Below are 17,211 nucleotides of genomic sequence, written 5' to 3' on the forward strand. Positions count from 1 at the left end.
TCATCAATTGTTAAAAAAAAACACTAGCCAATAATAATATAGATACATATATAAATTATAATATATTATATAATATGCATGTATTTTTATTTAAAAATATAATTCTAATAAAATAGAATCTCACATGCAGTTGTCTTTATGTGAAGTTGATAATTAAAAATAATTAATTAACAATTTAGTCAAACATGTTAAATTATCTAATAGTTTTTAGCTATTATCTTCACGTAAAAATAACTGTATCTAAGTTTTTACTTTCTAATAAAATACATATTTCAATAAATAAATTAACAAATAAAAGTAAAAAAATTTCCTTTTCTTTAACATGTTCTGCTTATGAAAATACCTTCAAAGCAAAAGGGAAAGAAAATATACATCCACTCTAAGTTGAAGCTATTAATATAAGATTTAAGACTTGTACACAACAAATTAAAAAACTTTCTATTATTACATGATTAGATTAGAGCATGCCACCTACTTATAACTAAAACAATGCATTCTTAGACATATATGTTTCTAAGAGTTAAGAATGACACTAACCTGTGATGTGAAATCTAGGTTACTTTCAAGATGTATACTTACCAATTCATTTATTAGTTTTTGTTTTTTAAATTTTCTTTTATTTAATGTATTAAAAGTTCGAAATTGTACATATCCAATATACACTTTAAAAAAAATTAATATTCTTATATCACTAATTAGAGAGGTTATTAAACAAACAATAATTTTATTTGGTTGGTTATGCTTCTACACAATTTCTAAAAAGTGCTCCTTTTAAAATTTAAATTCATGAACCTGCTCTTAGTAGCCATAGCTAATAAATTATTAAACCTTCCCTCCTATAAATACTTGACATATAGCTTCACTCATTCATTCACACACACCTCAAAATTCAAAAAACAAATATTAAAGTGCCTTTTATTTTTCTCTTAGTACTTGAAGAATCTCCTCTTGAAAGATAACATGAGGATAGAAGTAATAACTAAGACCCTCTTTTTATGCAATTTTTTTTCTTAACATAAGTTTTTTTTTTCTTCCTTAAAAAAAATAAACTTTACTATATATTTTTATTTATATATTTTATTACATGTTTGATTTTGCAGGGTATGAGACTAGTTTGTGGTTTGATTGTGGTGATTGTGTTGCTGAATTCAAAGAAAAGTGAGAGCAGAAGATCAAAGAGTGGTTCTAGAAGCAATTCATTTGAGTACAATGCTATAAACTGCAGAGCACACAGTGCATCATTGGTTGATTATGGAGGAGTTGGAGATGGAAAAACATCAAACACAAAGGCATTTGAAAATGCAATCAGAAAGCTGAGTGAGTATGAATCAAAAGGTGGTGCTCAGCTCTATGTTCCTGCTGGAAAATGGCTCACTGGAAGCTTCAATCTCATTAGTCACTTCACTTTGTATTTGCATCAAGATGCTGTTCTTCTTGCTTCTCAGGTACCTTTTTTTTGTTTTACTTTTATTTTTGCACGAGGAATGTTAGGGACAGTAATTTTTGTGATTTGTAGCTATTAATGATATTTTTAATGGTGTGAGATTTTATTCAATAGTATGAGATTACTCACTTTTTTTTTCTGATTACATGATGGTCAGAATTTAATAAAATTGCTTACTTTAAACTTTTTTTTTTGCATAAATTTTCTTTTTTGTCTTTATTCGTTGTAAGCTGAATTTTTTTTTTTAAGAATGAATACAGATTGAATTTTAAACTTTTAGATTATAGAAGTTGATAGCTACTTTTTTCAAAAAATAGAAAAAACGTATGAATGTTATATTTTTAACACTAATTATTAAATGAAGTTTAAAAACATTTTAGATAGATGTCATAATGAAAAGTATTAAGATAATGAATCCATAAATTTTGGGAATCATTACATAAAGATGTTTAAAATATTTTTTTAAAGATATTTTTTAGTAATTAAAATTTAATATATATAACTGATTAAATCGTATTATTTTTGTCCATTTTTCTTAAATTATACTCCAAGAATTATTGTATTAGAGCTGATCCATGTGATGATCATTCTTTGATAACTAAATAAGTAAATAACCACACTTTTTTTTCATGAGATTAAGGCTTGATTGATCATCATTTATTTTCTGGTTTCTCTGTTTACTTTCATTTTTAATGACTAAATAAACAAAGATACTAAGTTCCATAGCTTATATATGATCTCAAGCATAAACAATTTATATCAAGGCCTGCTTTATGCAAATAAAAAATGATAATAATAAAAAAAACTTATTCCCTAATAATGCTTTTGTTCCACTTAGTTGGCCTCATCTGCCATACTCCAAACTTTGATTACTTGCATGGTAGAAAACAAACAACAAAACGCCGTCTGTGGGGATCGAACCCACGACCACGTGGTTAAAAGCCACGCGCTCTACCGCTGAGCTAAGATGGCAACACATTTAATTATTGTTTACGAATGTTAAAATAGTAAACAAATTTTAAGAGCCAAACGAAAATATTTAATAATAAAAAATATTAATCAAAATTTATTACTTTTAATTTAATTTAACGTATATTATAATAAATAAATATTAAATAAGATAAATTTAAATTTTTTAAGTCGATTTTTTTTTTCTTCCAAAACATTTTTATTATAGTGACATGGTATGGTCCTAACTCCTAACTTCTAACACACATTTTTGTCTTTTTGTTCATGTGGGAATTGTTCAGGTTGCGACTACTTGTGAGTTCTGACACATTTTGGCATTTTATTTTGGGTTTTAGGGTAAAAAAGAAATACTAAATATTAAAGATATAATATTGATTAAGACTAGACCTAACAAAATAAATTAATAAAGATGCGGATATTATTTATTTGAAAGAGATGATATTGGTTATCATAGTTTTCTGCTCTTTTTCTCCTTTTCCTGTATAATATGAAATTAATATACTCTCTTAAGACCAATATAAACAATACATAGCTTATTGTTTCCAACTGAAGACAAATAAAATTTAACATCATTGTTTGGACATTATTAACATTATAAAAAATTAATCTTCATATTAGTACCTTTTTTTGTTAGAGACAAATTGAAGATGGAGTTTATTAATTGTCACAAATATATCTCCAACCAATATATAAATTATTTTTATATGTGAATATAATTTACTTAATGGAATTTTGATTTGTATTAATATATTGAGTTAGGATATGAATGAGTGGCCTGTGATCAAACCACTACCATCTTATGGAAGAGGAAGAGATGCTGCAGCTGGAAGATACACCAGCCTCATATTTGGAACAAACCTCACTGATGTCATTATCACAGGTATGAAAAAAAGAAAAAGTTGTATAGGGAAAACAATAATAATCAAACTATTAGTTAAGAGCTGGTGAAAAGTTTCATCTAACACATGTTCTATTCTTCAAAATGTTTGAATTCTACTTTAATTTCCACAGTTCACTTACATCTAATTGACTATATATTATATATTTATTAGCCTTTTTTAGTTTTTCAATTACATTTTATACTTGCTCATTTTAGTCAAGTACTTTTAATTAGGTATCTAGCTTATATTTAAAGTCAATATTGTCTCTCTTAGGTAACCTACTCTCATATTCAAATAACTGGTTAGTTATTTCAAGAGCATGGAAGTTAGTTATTGGTATGATAAATGGTTAACAATATCATTAACAATGCAATGAGACTGAAATATCTTAATTAATTTGATGTGCTACATGTTGCTTCTAAGTTTCTATTTTTTATTTTTAATTATTAAAAAAAATACTAATTTGTTGGATACATACATATACTGCATTCTTTTTCTTTTGGTCATGTGATAAATTAGTCATATCAACTTTTATGTATTATTTAAAATTGAGTTTAATTATTTATACACTGTTCAAAATAAAAAAAATACTTTTCTTTATTTAACAATACATGGTTATATATTCATGTAAAACTTTTTTATGTTGATAGCATATGCAAAATATATAAATCCTTTGAAATTTACTTAATTAAATAATTTTATCATGATAGTGACTAATCTTACAAATGAAATGATTATGAACACTTGTGGTGGTAACAGGAGACAATGGCACCATAGATGGTCAAGGTGCATTTTGGTGGCAGCAATTTCACAAGAAAAAATTGAAATACACTCGCCCTTACTTAATTGAATTAATGTTCTCAGACAATATTCAAATCTCAAATCTAACACTCCTAAATTCACCATCATGGCATGTTCATCCAACTTATAGCAGGTAATAATAATAATAATCCTATCCTTGTCATATAGTTATTAATTCATATATATGCTCACATTATTCAAATTAAAGTCTTAAAAGCATTTCAAAATCACATTTGAGTTTGACTTTTGTGACACCATCATAATAACAACTACTATTGATTCTTTTTTCCAATTTCAAAACTAACAATAAAGTTTCCAACACTATACAGCAACATTATCATTAAAGGCATCACCATCAATGCTCCTGTCACATCTCCAAACACTGATGGAATTAACCCAGGTAAGCATATATATGAACATTAACATTATTGGACTATTGCTACAATTGAAATAAGTATTTTCTGTAAAATTTAAACATATAGTTTTAATCCTTTCCATTAACATGCCTATGTTAAATGTTGATGTGTGCTAGACAGACAGGTTAGTGGCATTAACAGTTAACAGAAACAAACTAAGAGTACCTAAACAAATCATATAGAATATAGATTAATAAATCTTTCTCTTTCCTTTTGTTGATTTTTTTCCTATTCTTAGATTCTTGCACAAACACCAGAATTGAAGATTGCTACATAGTTTCTGGAGATGATTGTGTAGCAGTGAAGAGTGGCTGGGATGAATATGGAATAAAGTTTGGTATGCCAACAAAACAACTTGCAATTAGAAGACTCACTTGCATTTCACCATACAGTGCTACCATTGCCTTAGGAAGTGAAATGTCCGGCGGAATCGAAGACGTTAGAGCCGAAGACATCACGGCGATCAACACAGAATCCGGTGTCAGGATCAAGACGGCTGTAGGGAGAGGAGGGTATGTTAAGGACATCTATGTCAAAAGAATGTACCTTCACACAATGAAATGGGCATTCTGGATGACTGGTAACTATGGCTCCCATGCTGATAGCCACTATGATCCGAATGCATTGCCTGAGATCAAAGGTATCAACTATAGAGATGTTGTTGCTGAGAATGTGAGCATGGCTGCAAGATTGGAAGGGATATCTAAAGACCCTTTTACTGGAATTTGCATGGCCAATGTCACAATTGGTTTGGCTGCAAAGCATAAGAAGCAGCCATGGACTTGCACTGATATTCAAGGGGTTACTAGTGGTGTGACTCCTCAACCATGTGATTTGTTACCTGATCAGGGTCCAAAGAAGATCACAGCTTGTGATTTTCCACCTGAGAATTTACCTATTGATATGGTGGAACTCAAGAAATGTAGTTACACCATGAAACATGCATAAGCATAACACATGAAACATGCTACCTAGTTATTATTTATATATCTCTAGTCCTTCCTAGATTATCCAGATACTATTGCTCAAGTTGTGAAATGAACTCTGTTAAACTATGTTATTTATAGAGTTTCTTTGACTTTGTTTTTCCCCTCTTCAACTTTATTTATGTTCAATGCAAACATTCAAAGTTATCAAAACTCTCGAATTAACTCGTAAACTCGTAGCTTTACAAGGTTAAGTCCTCATGAAGCATACAAATATACGAGTTTAGGTAAACATTTGAGTTTGATTACCTTGTTAACATCAATAAAAACTTTTCTACAGACTTCTTTTACTTAAGCAACAATATTTATTTATTTTTTCTTTCAAATATTTTGGACAATAACAAACCCTTACACTTTATGACATACAGTTAGATATTATTATCAGTTTCTGTATCCAAAGCTTAAAGGATCTTGTGTATATTCTCCTCATCTAGCAGTAACAGTTCAGTAAATCAAAGTATGGTCCCTAAGTCTATGCTAAACCTTCTAGTAATGTTGGGCATCTTTTGATCCTTTCCGCATAGTATCTCACAATGAATCTTAGTATCTCCAATATGTTTCAAATCATGTAGAGATCTTCAACTTTTCAAGTAGTCTCATATCATAGCTCTTAAAAGGAGTCATCAAGTATTTCAGTCACTATGCATATACAACAGTTAATGCAAGCTTTCAGTAAATTGGTGGATCAGGATTGAACTTCAAAGATTCTCTCCAGATGAGTTCCTTGATGTCTTCTTCAGTGAATGACGGTTGCTCAAAGTCGAAACTGAACGGTCTTAGACAAACAGGTTCCTCATTAATATCATGGAGTGGTGCCATGTAAGGATGGCACAAAGCTTCATCAACTGTAAAGTATCAAAAGTAACTAGTAACATCAATAAAAATACAGACAATGAAATCCTGTCATATACAAAAGCCTAAAAATCATTTTGAACATTAATGAATTCACAATTATTTGCATGTTCTTTTACCTGTAATGCGCTTGCTTGGATCAAAGATGAGCATCTTTTCTAGCAAATCAATGGCACCAGCAGAAATGTTGGGAAATTTAGCAGAAAAATTTTGCTTTGGACATTGTGGAAGCTGTTTTACATATCTACGAGCATTATCACTTCGAAGAAATCCGAGGCTGGCATCGTCAGGTGAACCTACCAGCTTTAAGAAAGCAACAGAAACTTTGTCATAATTGAGCTAATTTTAAATCAACATGAGAAGGTCTGAAAAATGATCAAAACATTAAGGCAGTGACGCCGTCCGAGTAGATATTGACACATAAATTGACAATCATTTCAAGTTATAGAATCAGAACTCTAAATTACACATGATCCAAAGGTAAAATCTAAAATGAAAAAACAAGAACAAGAAATTCAAACACAAATATAATAAGTCTCAAAAGATTGTGTTAGCAATTCAAGAGTTACAGTAAAAGGTTTCATTCAAGATATCTAGTTAATACCTCTGTGATCAGTCTCAGCTGATGAACATAATCTCTCCCCGGAAAGAGGGGCTGCCTTGTCATGATTTCACCGAGTATGCAACCAACCGACCATATATCAATAGCTGCTGTATATTCAGAACAGTTAAGAAGCAACTCCGGAGCTCGATACCATCGAGTAACCACATACTCGGTCATAAAATCAGTTTCAGAGGTAGTTCTAGCAAGACCAAAGTCTGCAATCTTAAGGTCACAATTGGCATTCAGTAGCAAGTTACTAGGCTTTAGATCACGGTGCAAAACATTCGCCGAATGTACATATTTGAGCCCTCGTAACAACTGATATAGAAAATACTGCAAACAAAAATTGTATAAATAGCCTTAAATATTAAGTCTAATATGCTATAGAGGTCATACCATAACATATGGGATAGAGCAATTCACTGTAATACTGTAATAGGTGATGTATGACACAGTACCTATTATATTATATGTCCTCCAAGGATCTCCATAGATTTTCAGAGCACATTTTAAATAATAAATACATGTGGCTATATACTCTCACGAATGACAATTACCATATACGCTTGTTTGTTGTTATCATTCAAAAGACAGACTCAAGATAGGAGCCTAATAACTGATGAAAACCAAAGCATAATGGTTCTATAGATTGAAAGTTTCAAGTTTGTAATAACAATGGATTCATGTACAAGAAAAAAAGACCAATAAACAAGCTATAAGATGGTAAACAAAAATATAAGTAACTCATATTTCATAAGTTAGTAATCAACTAATCAGGCAAGTCAACTGAAGAGTAATAAACTACTCAAGACATTAATTGAAAGAAAAGGTCATTCAATTCAACTAGGAGCACCTGAACTAGGTATTCATTAAAAATTAGATGCCAAATAAACATTTCGAGTGCTGACCCGACAATGATCATCAGTCAATGGTTGATTGGAACGTATTATTTGATGTAGATCTGTGTCCATTAACTCAGAAACAATGTAAACATCGTTGAAGTTCTCCTTCTGTGGAGGTCGAATGATATCTTTAATGGACATCACCTTCAATGCAGAAAATAACTGATAAGTGAAGCAGTCTACTTTGCAAATTGAACACCAATGAAGATTTTAAAATCAAAGCCAAGAGGGAAAAAACTAAAAAACATAACAAATTACATTTTCATGATCCATGTGCCGAAGAAGCTTAATTTCTCTTAAGGTCCTTTTGGCATCTATTCTGTTGTCAAATGCATTGCCAACCTTCTTAATGGCAACTTCCTCATGTGTCTCGGCATTTACAGCAGCACTTCAAGGCAATTAAAAACAAAAATGTTCCTTAAATTGTTTGTAACATTAACTATCCAAACATCAAACTATAATAAGCCATGCACAACATATCAGCATTCAGCAGCACCTATGCATACAAACTCAGAGGTACCAGAATATGTTCCTACCTCATTTTCAACTTTCATTCGGGCAGATTCGCAGAAAAGGAAATTCGAAGCCACAAAAAAATGGATGATATTAGCTATGATTACATCACTTTGATGGCACCAACCATATAACAAGATTATCTAAGAGAAAAATCAAACTGAAAATCAAAAACAGATTTTAGAGTAACAATCATCTCATTTTAACAACCCACATAATGATCTAGCTCAGGATTCTCAGTCAAAAATCAAAACCTGACACATTCATGGCCACAAAAACGATCATCATCACACCAAAATAACCAAATTTATTGTCTTCCTTTTTTAAAAATTCAAATCTCTAAATCAACAAACAGATATTCTCATTCATGAATTTCATGCCTAACATCAACTTCACTAAACACTAAAATGACAAGAAATCCAGGAAATAAAACAATCAACCACCCACCAACTAACAAATAACAGTTAACTTCCATTCCTAAATCTAAATCAACTAACCTACAAAAGGTTTGATTAGCATTACAAGCTAAGGTGTTCCAAAATCAGAAGATGCAAGTTAAAAACACACTTCAAATATAAGAACTACCCCTTTCACAAAATAATACAAAAACAGAAGCAAAACAATGAATTGAACTTAAAAAATAAAGAAAAAAGAGCTATTTTTTATGGTTTCTTTTGCTTACTCACCAAACAATACCATAAGCACCTCTTCCAACAGGGCGAATAGGAGGGACATACTTTGTAGAAACCTCAAAGAGGTTGCCATAGATGTTGTACTGAACATAGCGTCCACCATGAGTGGCTACACCTCTTATGCTATGCTCAGCTGAATCAACAGACATCTCTCTATGACTATCACTATGAGATCTTCAAAATTCAGAGACCAAAACCAAAAATGGAGAAATGGGAAGAGACCCAATATAGAAAAGGGGGTTCAGAGCAAGAAAGGAGCTAACTTTGAGGATTTTGGCGACAACAGAGGAAAGAGAAACAAGACTAGTCAAACTTGTCTAAATTATTTTTGGTGAAATAATTGTTTTTCCTCAAATCTTAACTCATGTCTTAGTATTTTTTCTAATTATTTTTTTTATCTAGAATTTTTTTATAAAAATATCTTAGACATTATTTTAGTATTTTTTCCATGTCTAAATAATGTCTTAGAATGTGGATTATAATACATACATTTTAATATTTTGTCATGTGATTTCTATAAAGGATATTAATGTTATATTTACAAAATAAAAAATAGTTAGTGCTATATATAACTTAAATACTGTAAATAAATTTAATTTTTTGTGAGTAAAATAATGTTATGTACTATATCTTTTAATTTCAAGGAAAATTAGATTAACTAATCTATATATAAATATTAAAAGATATTATAGTAAACTGTTTTTTTTTTTTTTAAGACTTGTCTTTCTCATGAACATTGTTTTTATGGTGTGTTGTCTGTGATTTCTTCATTATGGCCTTCAGGTTTGTTTCTTATATTTCTTATCTTATGTGATAAGATCAAAAGGTTAATGAATATCATGTTGCTTCACAAGTTGATACTGTTTGTTTAATCTGTTTATTACTCCTTTTATCTCAAGCAAGCTTTTAATTGAATAAAGAAAAACAGTGTTACTGAAGTTGAATTAGTCCAACAATATGCTTACTTATTGATAAAACATAGAATCTTAAATTTATAAACAATCACTTTTTCTCTTAAAAGATGGAGTGAGACTAAACCTGAGATTGTAACTTGCAAGCATGTAAAAAGGTTACCAAAATTGAAAAGTACACAGAATTATTGATAGTTTAGACTCTAGAATGAGTGGAGTCAATATAGGCTTGCGGATGAGAGGGTTTCTATGATCTTTCCAAATGGTCTTGGTCAATTGTTTAGGGTTGATCTTGCGTGCAAGTTGTGCAAATATTCCTCAGGAGATTCTTATTTTATTTTCACTGTAATTTACATTTGATCTAGTTGTGCAGTTATCTTTTTTAATCCCTTATGTTAATTTAATCCAAACCAGATATAACAGCACACCTCATTATTTTAGTTCCTTCTTACACTCTTTAACAGTCTGCTACTCTGCTAAGAAGAGTTCTCTATTTCTGAACTTCTTGAGTCTTCAAAAATGAGATGTAAGAATTTATGAATACATAAAAATAGAGGGTATAACAGAAAAAGGATAGAAGCAAGGCAAAGCAATATACTTGTCCTTGCATAATACCTAATTATAAAATTAAAATACTATTCAAAAGTAATTAGTAGGAAGTGTAACTAATATTACATTACATGTTCAATTGTTTATTACATAATACATATCTACAAACACACACATCACAGTGTAACACACAAGCAGTAGCTTAGGCAAAATAACACTTTCAATATATATTTTAACTGCTTTGATATTACACAGAACAACTCAGGTACACATTTCACCTTAATAATACTACACTATAATCTAATATAACTTGCACAATCTTAACCAAACCAAACAAAACCTGATAAACACTACAATTCTAAAACCACAAAACAAAAAAGAAAAACCCCACACTATACATACACCAAAGTTAGTCTGCTGCATGATTAGTGCACTAGCTGATCTACCTTACTCCCATGTACTCTCTCATTTACAATTTTATCTGGCCTCAAATTTGACAACAAAGTGTCACGGCTAGTTAGAACTACTTGGAAGAATCCATCCACCTCCTTAGCAAGAAGATCTAGTCCTTGTGAAAGATTCCCTGATGCATTGCTCAACTTGTGAACATTATGTTGATATGATTCCATCTTCACTGTATCTACACTACCCTGGATTATAGGGTACAATTCCTTCACGGAGGCATCAATGGCTTCCAACTCATTCAACACAGAAAATCTGCCACTGGAAAATCTAACTCTAATTTCCTCATTTACAAAAGTCTGCAAACTTCTGAATGCTGGAGCCCAGGAATACACGTCAGCGACATCCAAGTTCAGCAACTTCTTTGGTGAGGCTGAGAAAGCTGCCGCAAACACGCTGCAAACAAACACTGTCTGCACCTTGACTCCATACATGGCTTGCATCAAGGCCTTACCCTTGGCAGAATTTTTAACCTTGGGCAGATCAAGTGATCCCACAAGATCATCCAAAACGGTAAGACATTTCTCAATTCTGGGGTTCCTAGAATTAGTAAGCTGCCTCCAGCTATCAAGTGACGAACAAGCACGAATAAAATGCTTTGGAGATGCAGACTCCAAACTATGCAGCGCACACTTAACTGAAAGATTAGATTGGTTCAGACGTGAGATCTCAGAGCTAAATGCATTGCAAATATCTAGCAACTTCACACTTATGTCCAAGTACACATCCTTCCATTTGTCGTCCCAGTCAGTCACAGGCAGCTCGAGATCTGCTATAAGGGTTAGTACATCACTATGAGTTTCACGAATCGATGCCATAGCTGATGTCATCCAAGTGAAGCTGAGGATTTCATCCTTGCTTTTGGGTGTGAGCTTTCTCAGCCGCTCAGCCAACTTTGCCTCAAACTCGTGTAATACTGTTAGTTGTTGTGGAGACAGGCGAGATCCTTTAGGTGATATCATCCGAAAAGGATTACCAAAGGGGAAAAAGGATTTGTTAGGGTGTGGATCCTGTGCACGGCTCATTTCTATGGTTTACTGCAACAAAGGAGACAGTAAAATCAAATTTGATGTAACAAGGTATGATAGCATTGAACATACTCACTTGAATTAACAAGTTATACCATAACAAATTGGGGCAAATTCCAAAGTTTCCCATTTTTAAAGAGACAGAATAATCCAAAGATACAAGGTAAATCACAAATTACTAACCAAAAAGCAGGCTGACTCAGAACAAAGAACCTTAAAAATTAAAATAGATTTTTTTTTTAATTTATAAATAAAAACCCCCAAAATTTTCCATCAAAACTGTTCCTCCTTGAAAACCTTTAAATTTCCCATGACCTAGTTCAGATCCAAACCTAAAAACTACAAAGATCCAGAGAACCACAGCAAAAATCATCAACAGAACTATAAAATTCCCAAAAAATATAATCAAAAACAAAATTTACCAACCACAAAAAAAGTCAAACTACATGAACCTTATCAAATCCTTTCAGATCTAGGAACAATCAACCAACCAAACCAAAGAAAATCACCAATTATAACATCAATTCAAAAGTAAGAAGAAAAATTAACAACCCTAATTCCAGTCATGTTCCCAAAAATGATATTTCCAGTTTTAAAAACAGAAAAATCCCTTTTTAGCATGAAATGAAGAAGCAAAGAGCAAAAGACGTTACCTGGGGAGAAAAACTAAAGGAGAGTGAAAGAAGAAAACGGGTTTCGGTTTTGAAGTTGGGAGTTTCTGTTGGTCTCTGTTTTTAGGGTTCAGAGTTTAGACACCGATTCTCGCTTTGTGGTAGATGAAAACGGGGTTGGTCATGATAAAGATACGATGCTGTGCTTGATTTTTTTGTCAAGTGGGGACACGTGGAGATATTCCATTGGTCTGTCATGATTTCGCGTAAATTTATTTATATTTTTTTATGTCATTTTTTCAACGCGTTCATTGAGTGTGTTTAGCCAGGTTCTGGGTTGGTGGCTTGGTGCTGTTATGTGGTGTATGATAGCTTATCCTATATCCTAGAAACTTCTTAATATTTATCCCTTTCATTTTAAACCCATGATTATTATTTTGCATTAGAGTTTAGGCTTTAGACCATGATTTTTGCATGTTTTATTTTTCTCATCTTATTAGACTAAGCATATTTGTGTTCAAATAAAACCGAGCCAAATTTGACTCAAATTGACTTGGTCCAAGTGTTATTTTTTCGGTTGGACCAGGCCATGAGCATGATCTATGTCCTAACTATCATTTTGGGCCTTAGCAGAATTTTTGTCCAAGTTCATAAAGTATTTTGGGCTTTCTTGAATTTTTGGTATCACTTGATGGATTAGGCCCATCTTGCCTAATTACTATTCTTCCGGTATTTATCGTTAGAATATAAAAAGATTCCGAATCCATAATAAAAAAAAGATAAAAGATTGATTTTGTTTTGTTTTGCATGAGATAAAATCAGTTTTGAAAATTAAGTTTAAATTAATTTATTTGATTTGATGAAAATACGTTTAAATCGAAAAAAATAAGCTTTCAATATTGTTTATGCTAACTTTATAATAGTTTGTTAGGTGAGGTAGATGAGATAAAATCAGTTTTAAAATTTAAATTTGAATCAAATATTGTAATCTGATTAAATTTTCAATTGGATTAAATTGAATTTTAACATGATTAAAAATAAATTCTCGAAAATTCTTTACAAAATTAACTAGAAATTGAGTATTCTGGGTTTATTTATGTAGAAATTCAGTTATTAAAGTAGTGAGCAAGCAAGACTACAATGGCTTGGGGTAATATTAAGCTGCATCCACTTGTCCTTTTTCTTTATTTTCTCTTGTTTTGGAAATTTGATTTTTGTTCTTGTTCTTGTTCATGTACTTTACAGAAAATCAACCTCAGAATTGGTCACTAAATGCTGTATATGAAACCACAAGGATTTTATCGTTCACTGCAAAAGCACAAAGCTTCTACAAGCTTGTGTTGCTTCCAAGAGTGAGAGATTATATCAGCAAAAATCAAGAGTTGCATTATCTTTTATTTCAATCACTTGGAAGGGCATCACTTGTACCTCAAGCATTCTTCGATGGAATTGTGTTTCCACTTTGTGAGGTACATATAGAATTTAATTCTTAAATGGTGATTACTTTATCAATCGTTAGATAATTCAGTCAAAATAAGTTCAGCTGAACATGTTAAGGGTGTGTTTGAATTTGTGTTGGAGAAAAGAGAAGTGCGTTTCATGTTTGGCAACGTTTTTATCCGCTAAACACAGAAGTGATTTATATCTTCAAACCCACGTTTACCAAAAGCTATAAATTATAACTTTTCCAGCTTTTTACGTTGGATTGAAATTTATGTTCTATATACCAATTATGTCCTTCATTATTCATATGTTTATTTTTTTATATAATTTTTTTTTAATACTCTCTTATGCATATTATTATTTTTTCTATAAAACTTCTAGGTTTTTTTGTTTATATGAATTCTTTTACTGTTATTTTTTTTGTATGAAATATTTTTTTACTTTTTATTATAATTTTATTAATCCTGTTAGAGTACTAAAGAATATTAAAAGTACTAAAAAAATATTAAATTTTATTTAAATATTTAAATAAAATTATAAGATAACATAGAATAATTATTTAAATCCATGTCCTTTTCTACAATTTTTTATCTAAAAGTGATTTTGAATAATATAATCCAAACAATATTTAATTTATTGTAATTTTTCATCTAACTCACTTTGATCAAAATCAATTTTATATAAATTTTTGTTTACAAATGATAATCAAAACATACGTATATATAGTCTCCTCATATTTATTTAAGAAGTTTCGAATCTTAGGTTAAAAAAAGGGGTAAGATTCAGTTAATAATAAATGCAAAGTTTTGCGCCGTGTCTAGTATCACTGCAAGGCGGCTTATTGCTAGGTACGACAAAGGAGGCTAAAAGCCATTGTTTGTGCTCTAAACAATTTACACTTGTGATATGCAGTCAGGAACTTGCACCGTCATAGAAGCGGTATATGTTGGGTCTATTTTAGAGGGAATTTTTATTCCTCCACTTGTTTACAGGTATGTTAGCTGAATCACTCTTTGAATATAAATTTAAAAATTATTATATATATACTAAAATCTGTTAAAATGTAATTGCATATAAATATATATATTATTTTATTTATATTTTATATTACAATATATATTTTATATTAGTAGCTGATTTTAATATACACTTAAAATAATTGAATAAATGTATTAATGCTAATATTGGGTTCACTCAAACTTTTTCAATTTGTTTACAGTTTTGCGTTATCGAAGCTGGCAAGCATGGAACATTCTGGTACTATAAGGTATTTTTTTTCTTTTTTTTGTTTATTAAAGTATCATACGTACAAATTTGAGAAGGTGACAACATATATTATAATAGTAATGTTAGGAAGACAAAAAAAATAGTCAGAATTTGTCTTATTTAATATTTATTAATTATTGTAGCAATTAATAATTGTCTACTGTGAATGTATATACATACTCAAAACAGGTGGCATAGCTTAAAATGCAGTTTGCTAAAATGTTATATTTGACGGAAACTGCAGCTATTTCATGAAGATTTTGTTAGAGAAAGAACCTGATCTGCCTGATCCTAATCCTGATCCTGCTGTTAATGCATTAATAGATCACTTTATGAGATTTCTCACTGAAACTAAACAACTTCCTCTGTTATGGCACCAATCACTTCTTGCATTTGTGCACAGGTCACTGGTTCACTCTTTTCTGTTCCAAGTTGTAATTATCATTCAATTAGTGATTCACTTATTTGATATTTCTTTATTTCAGATACAAAAATCAGCTACAGGACCAAGATAAAGATCGTTTAATAGTTTTATTGCAAAAGCATGAACCAGTGAGTGCAGGGTCTCTGATGGACTTGTTTTCTTGACTTTCAATTTTTTCCGTCATAACTCATAATTAACTGATATTAATTTCTCGTATTGCAGTTTACGTATGAGATCATTAGAGAGCTAAACGATAACTAGTTGCGTCAGACCTTCGATATTAATAGTTTTCTGTTATGGCATATGAAGCTAAGATATCTGTACCCAAGTTTATTTTTTTTATTTTTAGATATTAACAGAGTTAAGTTTTAATTTCAACAAAAATAATGTACATTTTTTTCTTCTGTTAATGTATTAGTGGTGATTTTGCACCTTTTTCCAACAGAAACTTATTTTTATTATGATAAAATCTTATTGAGCTGAATCTTCAACGAAAAATTCTTCACTCACAGTTGCAACATATAAATGTGACAAACAAACAGAAAGATTTAGAAATTAAATTAAAGAATATTAATTTAAAGTTATAATCTCACCAATTACATGCATGGTTTGATCATTCAAGACACTGAATTTGAAGAATGTGATCCTTGTTTTCCATCTTTTTCTCTTAAATCTTCAATGGTTTCCTATCTTCAATACCTTTTGATGGAGATTCATTTTTTTCTTCTTCCTCCTCCTTCTCCTCTAAAATAGTGGCAAGTCCGGTTTATTTTGTGATTTGCATTTTCATTATTCGTTGTTGCAACAACTCATTGTTCTCGTCATGGTCAAGATATCAAGAACACAGATGAGAAAAAAAAGAAAGCTGAGATTGTTGTTTTCATAGTAGGCATGCAAGGCAAAAATATTGTAAATATCATTTCTATAAAATAATTTTGTCCTTATCATTATCATTTCTATCTCTACTATTTCTATTGTGTAACCATACTTTATCACCATGGTTATCTCCTCTATTGTCATCATCACCTCAACATTAATGTTATCTTATTTCGTTTCTTGTTCAAACAACAACAACAACAAAGCCTTGTCCCACTAAGTGGGGTCGGCTACATGAATCAAACGACGCCATTGTGCTCTGTCATGTATCATGTCTACAGAGAGACCGTTTACATGTAGATCTCGTTTGACCACCTCATGGATGGTCTTCTTAGGTCTTCCTCTGCCTTTCGCCCTTTGTCCATCTTCCATCTCATCCACCCTCCTGACTGGATGTTTTATCGGTCTTCTTCTCACATGTCCAAACCACCTGAGACGCGATTCAACCATCTTTTCCACAATGGGTGCTACTCCAACTCTCTCCCTTATATCTTCATTCCTTATTTTATCCAATCGCGTATGACCACTCATCCATCTCAACATCTTCATCTCTGCCACACTCAGCTTATGTTCGTGCTCCC

At 31.1% G+C, this 17,211-nt stretch overlaps 4 protein-coding genes and 1 non-coding gene across 5 annotated transcripts; 2 read left to right on the top strand and 3 right to left on the bottom strand.

Moving 5' to 3' along the window:
- Nucleotides 1-844: 844 nt before the first annotated feature.
- Nucleotides 845-5,605, top strand: LOC107472745 (probable polygalacturonase). Its single transcript, XM_016092272.3, has 6 exons — nucleotides 845-972; nucleotides 1,101-1,445; nucleotides 3,173-3,293; nucleotides 4,054-4,228; nucleotides 4,425-4,495; nucleotides 4,750-5,605. Exons 1-6 carry the CDS (start codon nucleotides 961-963, stop codon nucleotides 5,457-5,459), a joined length of 1,434 nt encoding a protein of 477 aa, XP_015947758.1. The 5' UTR covers nucleotides 845-960; the 3' UTR covers nucleotides 5,460-5,605.
- TRNAK-UUU (transfer RNA lysine (anticodon UUU)) lies at nucleotides 2,345-2,416 on the bottom strand. The gene has a single exon. It is a non-coding gene; the product is annotated as a tRNA-Lys (tRNA).
- Nucleotides 5,606-5,860: 255 nt separating the features above from the next.
- On the bottom strand, nucleotides 5,861-9,371 carry LOC107472746 (mitogen-activated protein kinase homolog MMK2). Its single transcript, XM_016092273.3, has 6 exons — nucleotides 9,055-9,371; nucleotides 8,114-8,243; nucleotides 7,862-7,999; nucleotides 6,954-7,286; nucleotides 6,469-6,652; nucleotides 5,861-6,342 (listed from the first exon to the last, which is right to left on the bottom strand). The coding sequence occupies exons 1-6, from the start codon at nucleotides 9,207-9,209 to the stop codon at nucleotides 6,167-6,169; spliced, it is 1,116 nt and encodes a 371-aa protein (XP_015947759.1). The 5' UTR covers nucleotides 9,210-9,371; the 3' UTR covers nucleotides 5,861-6,166.
- A 1,351-nt stretch (nucleotides 9,372-10,722) lies between these two features.
- Nucleotides 10,723-12,942, bottom strand: LOC107472747 (protein BPS1, chloroplastic). Its single transcript, XM_016092274.3, has 2 exons — nucleotides 12,664-12,942; nucleotides 10,723-12,019 (listed from the first exon to the last, which is right to left on the bottom strand). Exon 2 carries the CDS (start codon nucleotides 12,005-12,007, stop codon nucleotides 10,946-10,948), a length of 1,062 nt encoding a protein of 353 aa, XP_015947760.1. The 5' UTR covers nucleotides 12,008-12,019; nucleotides 12,664-12,942; the 3' UTR covers nucleotides 10,723-10,945.
- An 819-nt stretch (nucleotides 12,943-13,761) lies between these two features.
- LOC107472890 (bystin-like) lies at nucleotides 13,762-16,015 on the top strand. Its single transcript, XM_021134019.2, has 7 exons — nucleotides 13,762-13,771; nucleotides 13,867-14,090; nucleotides 14,977-15,056; nucleotides 15,284-15,331; nucleotides 15,575-15,733; nucleotides 15,816-15,882; nucleotides 15,977-16,015. The coding sequence occupies exons 1-7, from the start codon at nucleotides 13,762-13,764 to the stop codon at nucleotides 16,013-16,015; spliced, it is 627 nt and encodes a 208-aa protein (XP_020989678.2).
- The last annotated feature ends 1,196 nt before the right edge of the window (nucleotides 16,016-17,211 follow it).

Source organism: Arachis duranensis, chromosome 2, assembly GCF_000817695.3.
Source record: "Arachis duranensis cultivar V14167 chromosome 2, aradu.V14167.gnm2.J7QH, whole genome shotgun sequence".
Classification (NCBI taxonomy): Eukaryota; Viridiplantae; Streptophyta; class Magnoliopsida; order Fabales; family Fabaceae; genus Arachis; species Arachis duranensis.

Coding starts and splice junctions, on each gene's coding strand:
- LOC107472745 (XM_016092272.3), top strand. Junction 3,294..4,053: donor CACTGATGTCATTATCACAG/GTATGAAAAAAA, acceptor TGGTGGTAACAG/GAGACAATGGCACCATAGAT. Junction 4,496..4,749: donor CACTGATGGAATTAACCCAG/GTAAGCATATAT, acceptor TCCTATTCTTAG/ATTCTTGCACAAACACCAGA.
- LOC107472746 (XM_016092273.3), bottom strand. CDS start 9,209: ATGTCTGTTGATTCAGCTGAGCATAGCATAAGAGGTGTAGCCACTCAT. Junction 6,653..6,953: donor AGCTGAGACTGATCACAGAG/GTATTAACTAGA, acceptor GCTTTCTTAAAG/CTGGTAGGTTCACCTGACGA. Junction 6,343..6,468: donor TCCAAGCAAGCGCATTACAG/GTAAAAGAACAT, acceptor GATACTTTACAG/TTGATGAAGCTTTGTGCCAT.
- LOC107472747 (XM_016092274.3), bottom strand. CDS start 12,007: ATGAGCCGTGCACAGGATCCACACCCTAACAAATCCTTTTTCCCCTTT.
- LOC107472890 (XM_021134019.2), top strand. Junction 15,057..15,283: donor ATTCCTCCACTTGTTTACAG/GTATGTTAGCTG, acceptor ATTTGTTTACAG/TTTTGCGTTATCGAAGCTGG. Junction 15,734..15,815: donor CTTCTTGCATTTGTGCACAG/GTCACTGGTTCA, acceptor TCTTTATTTCAG/ATACAAAAATCAGCTACAGG.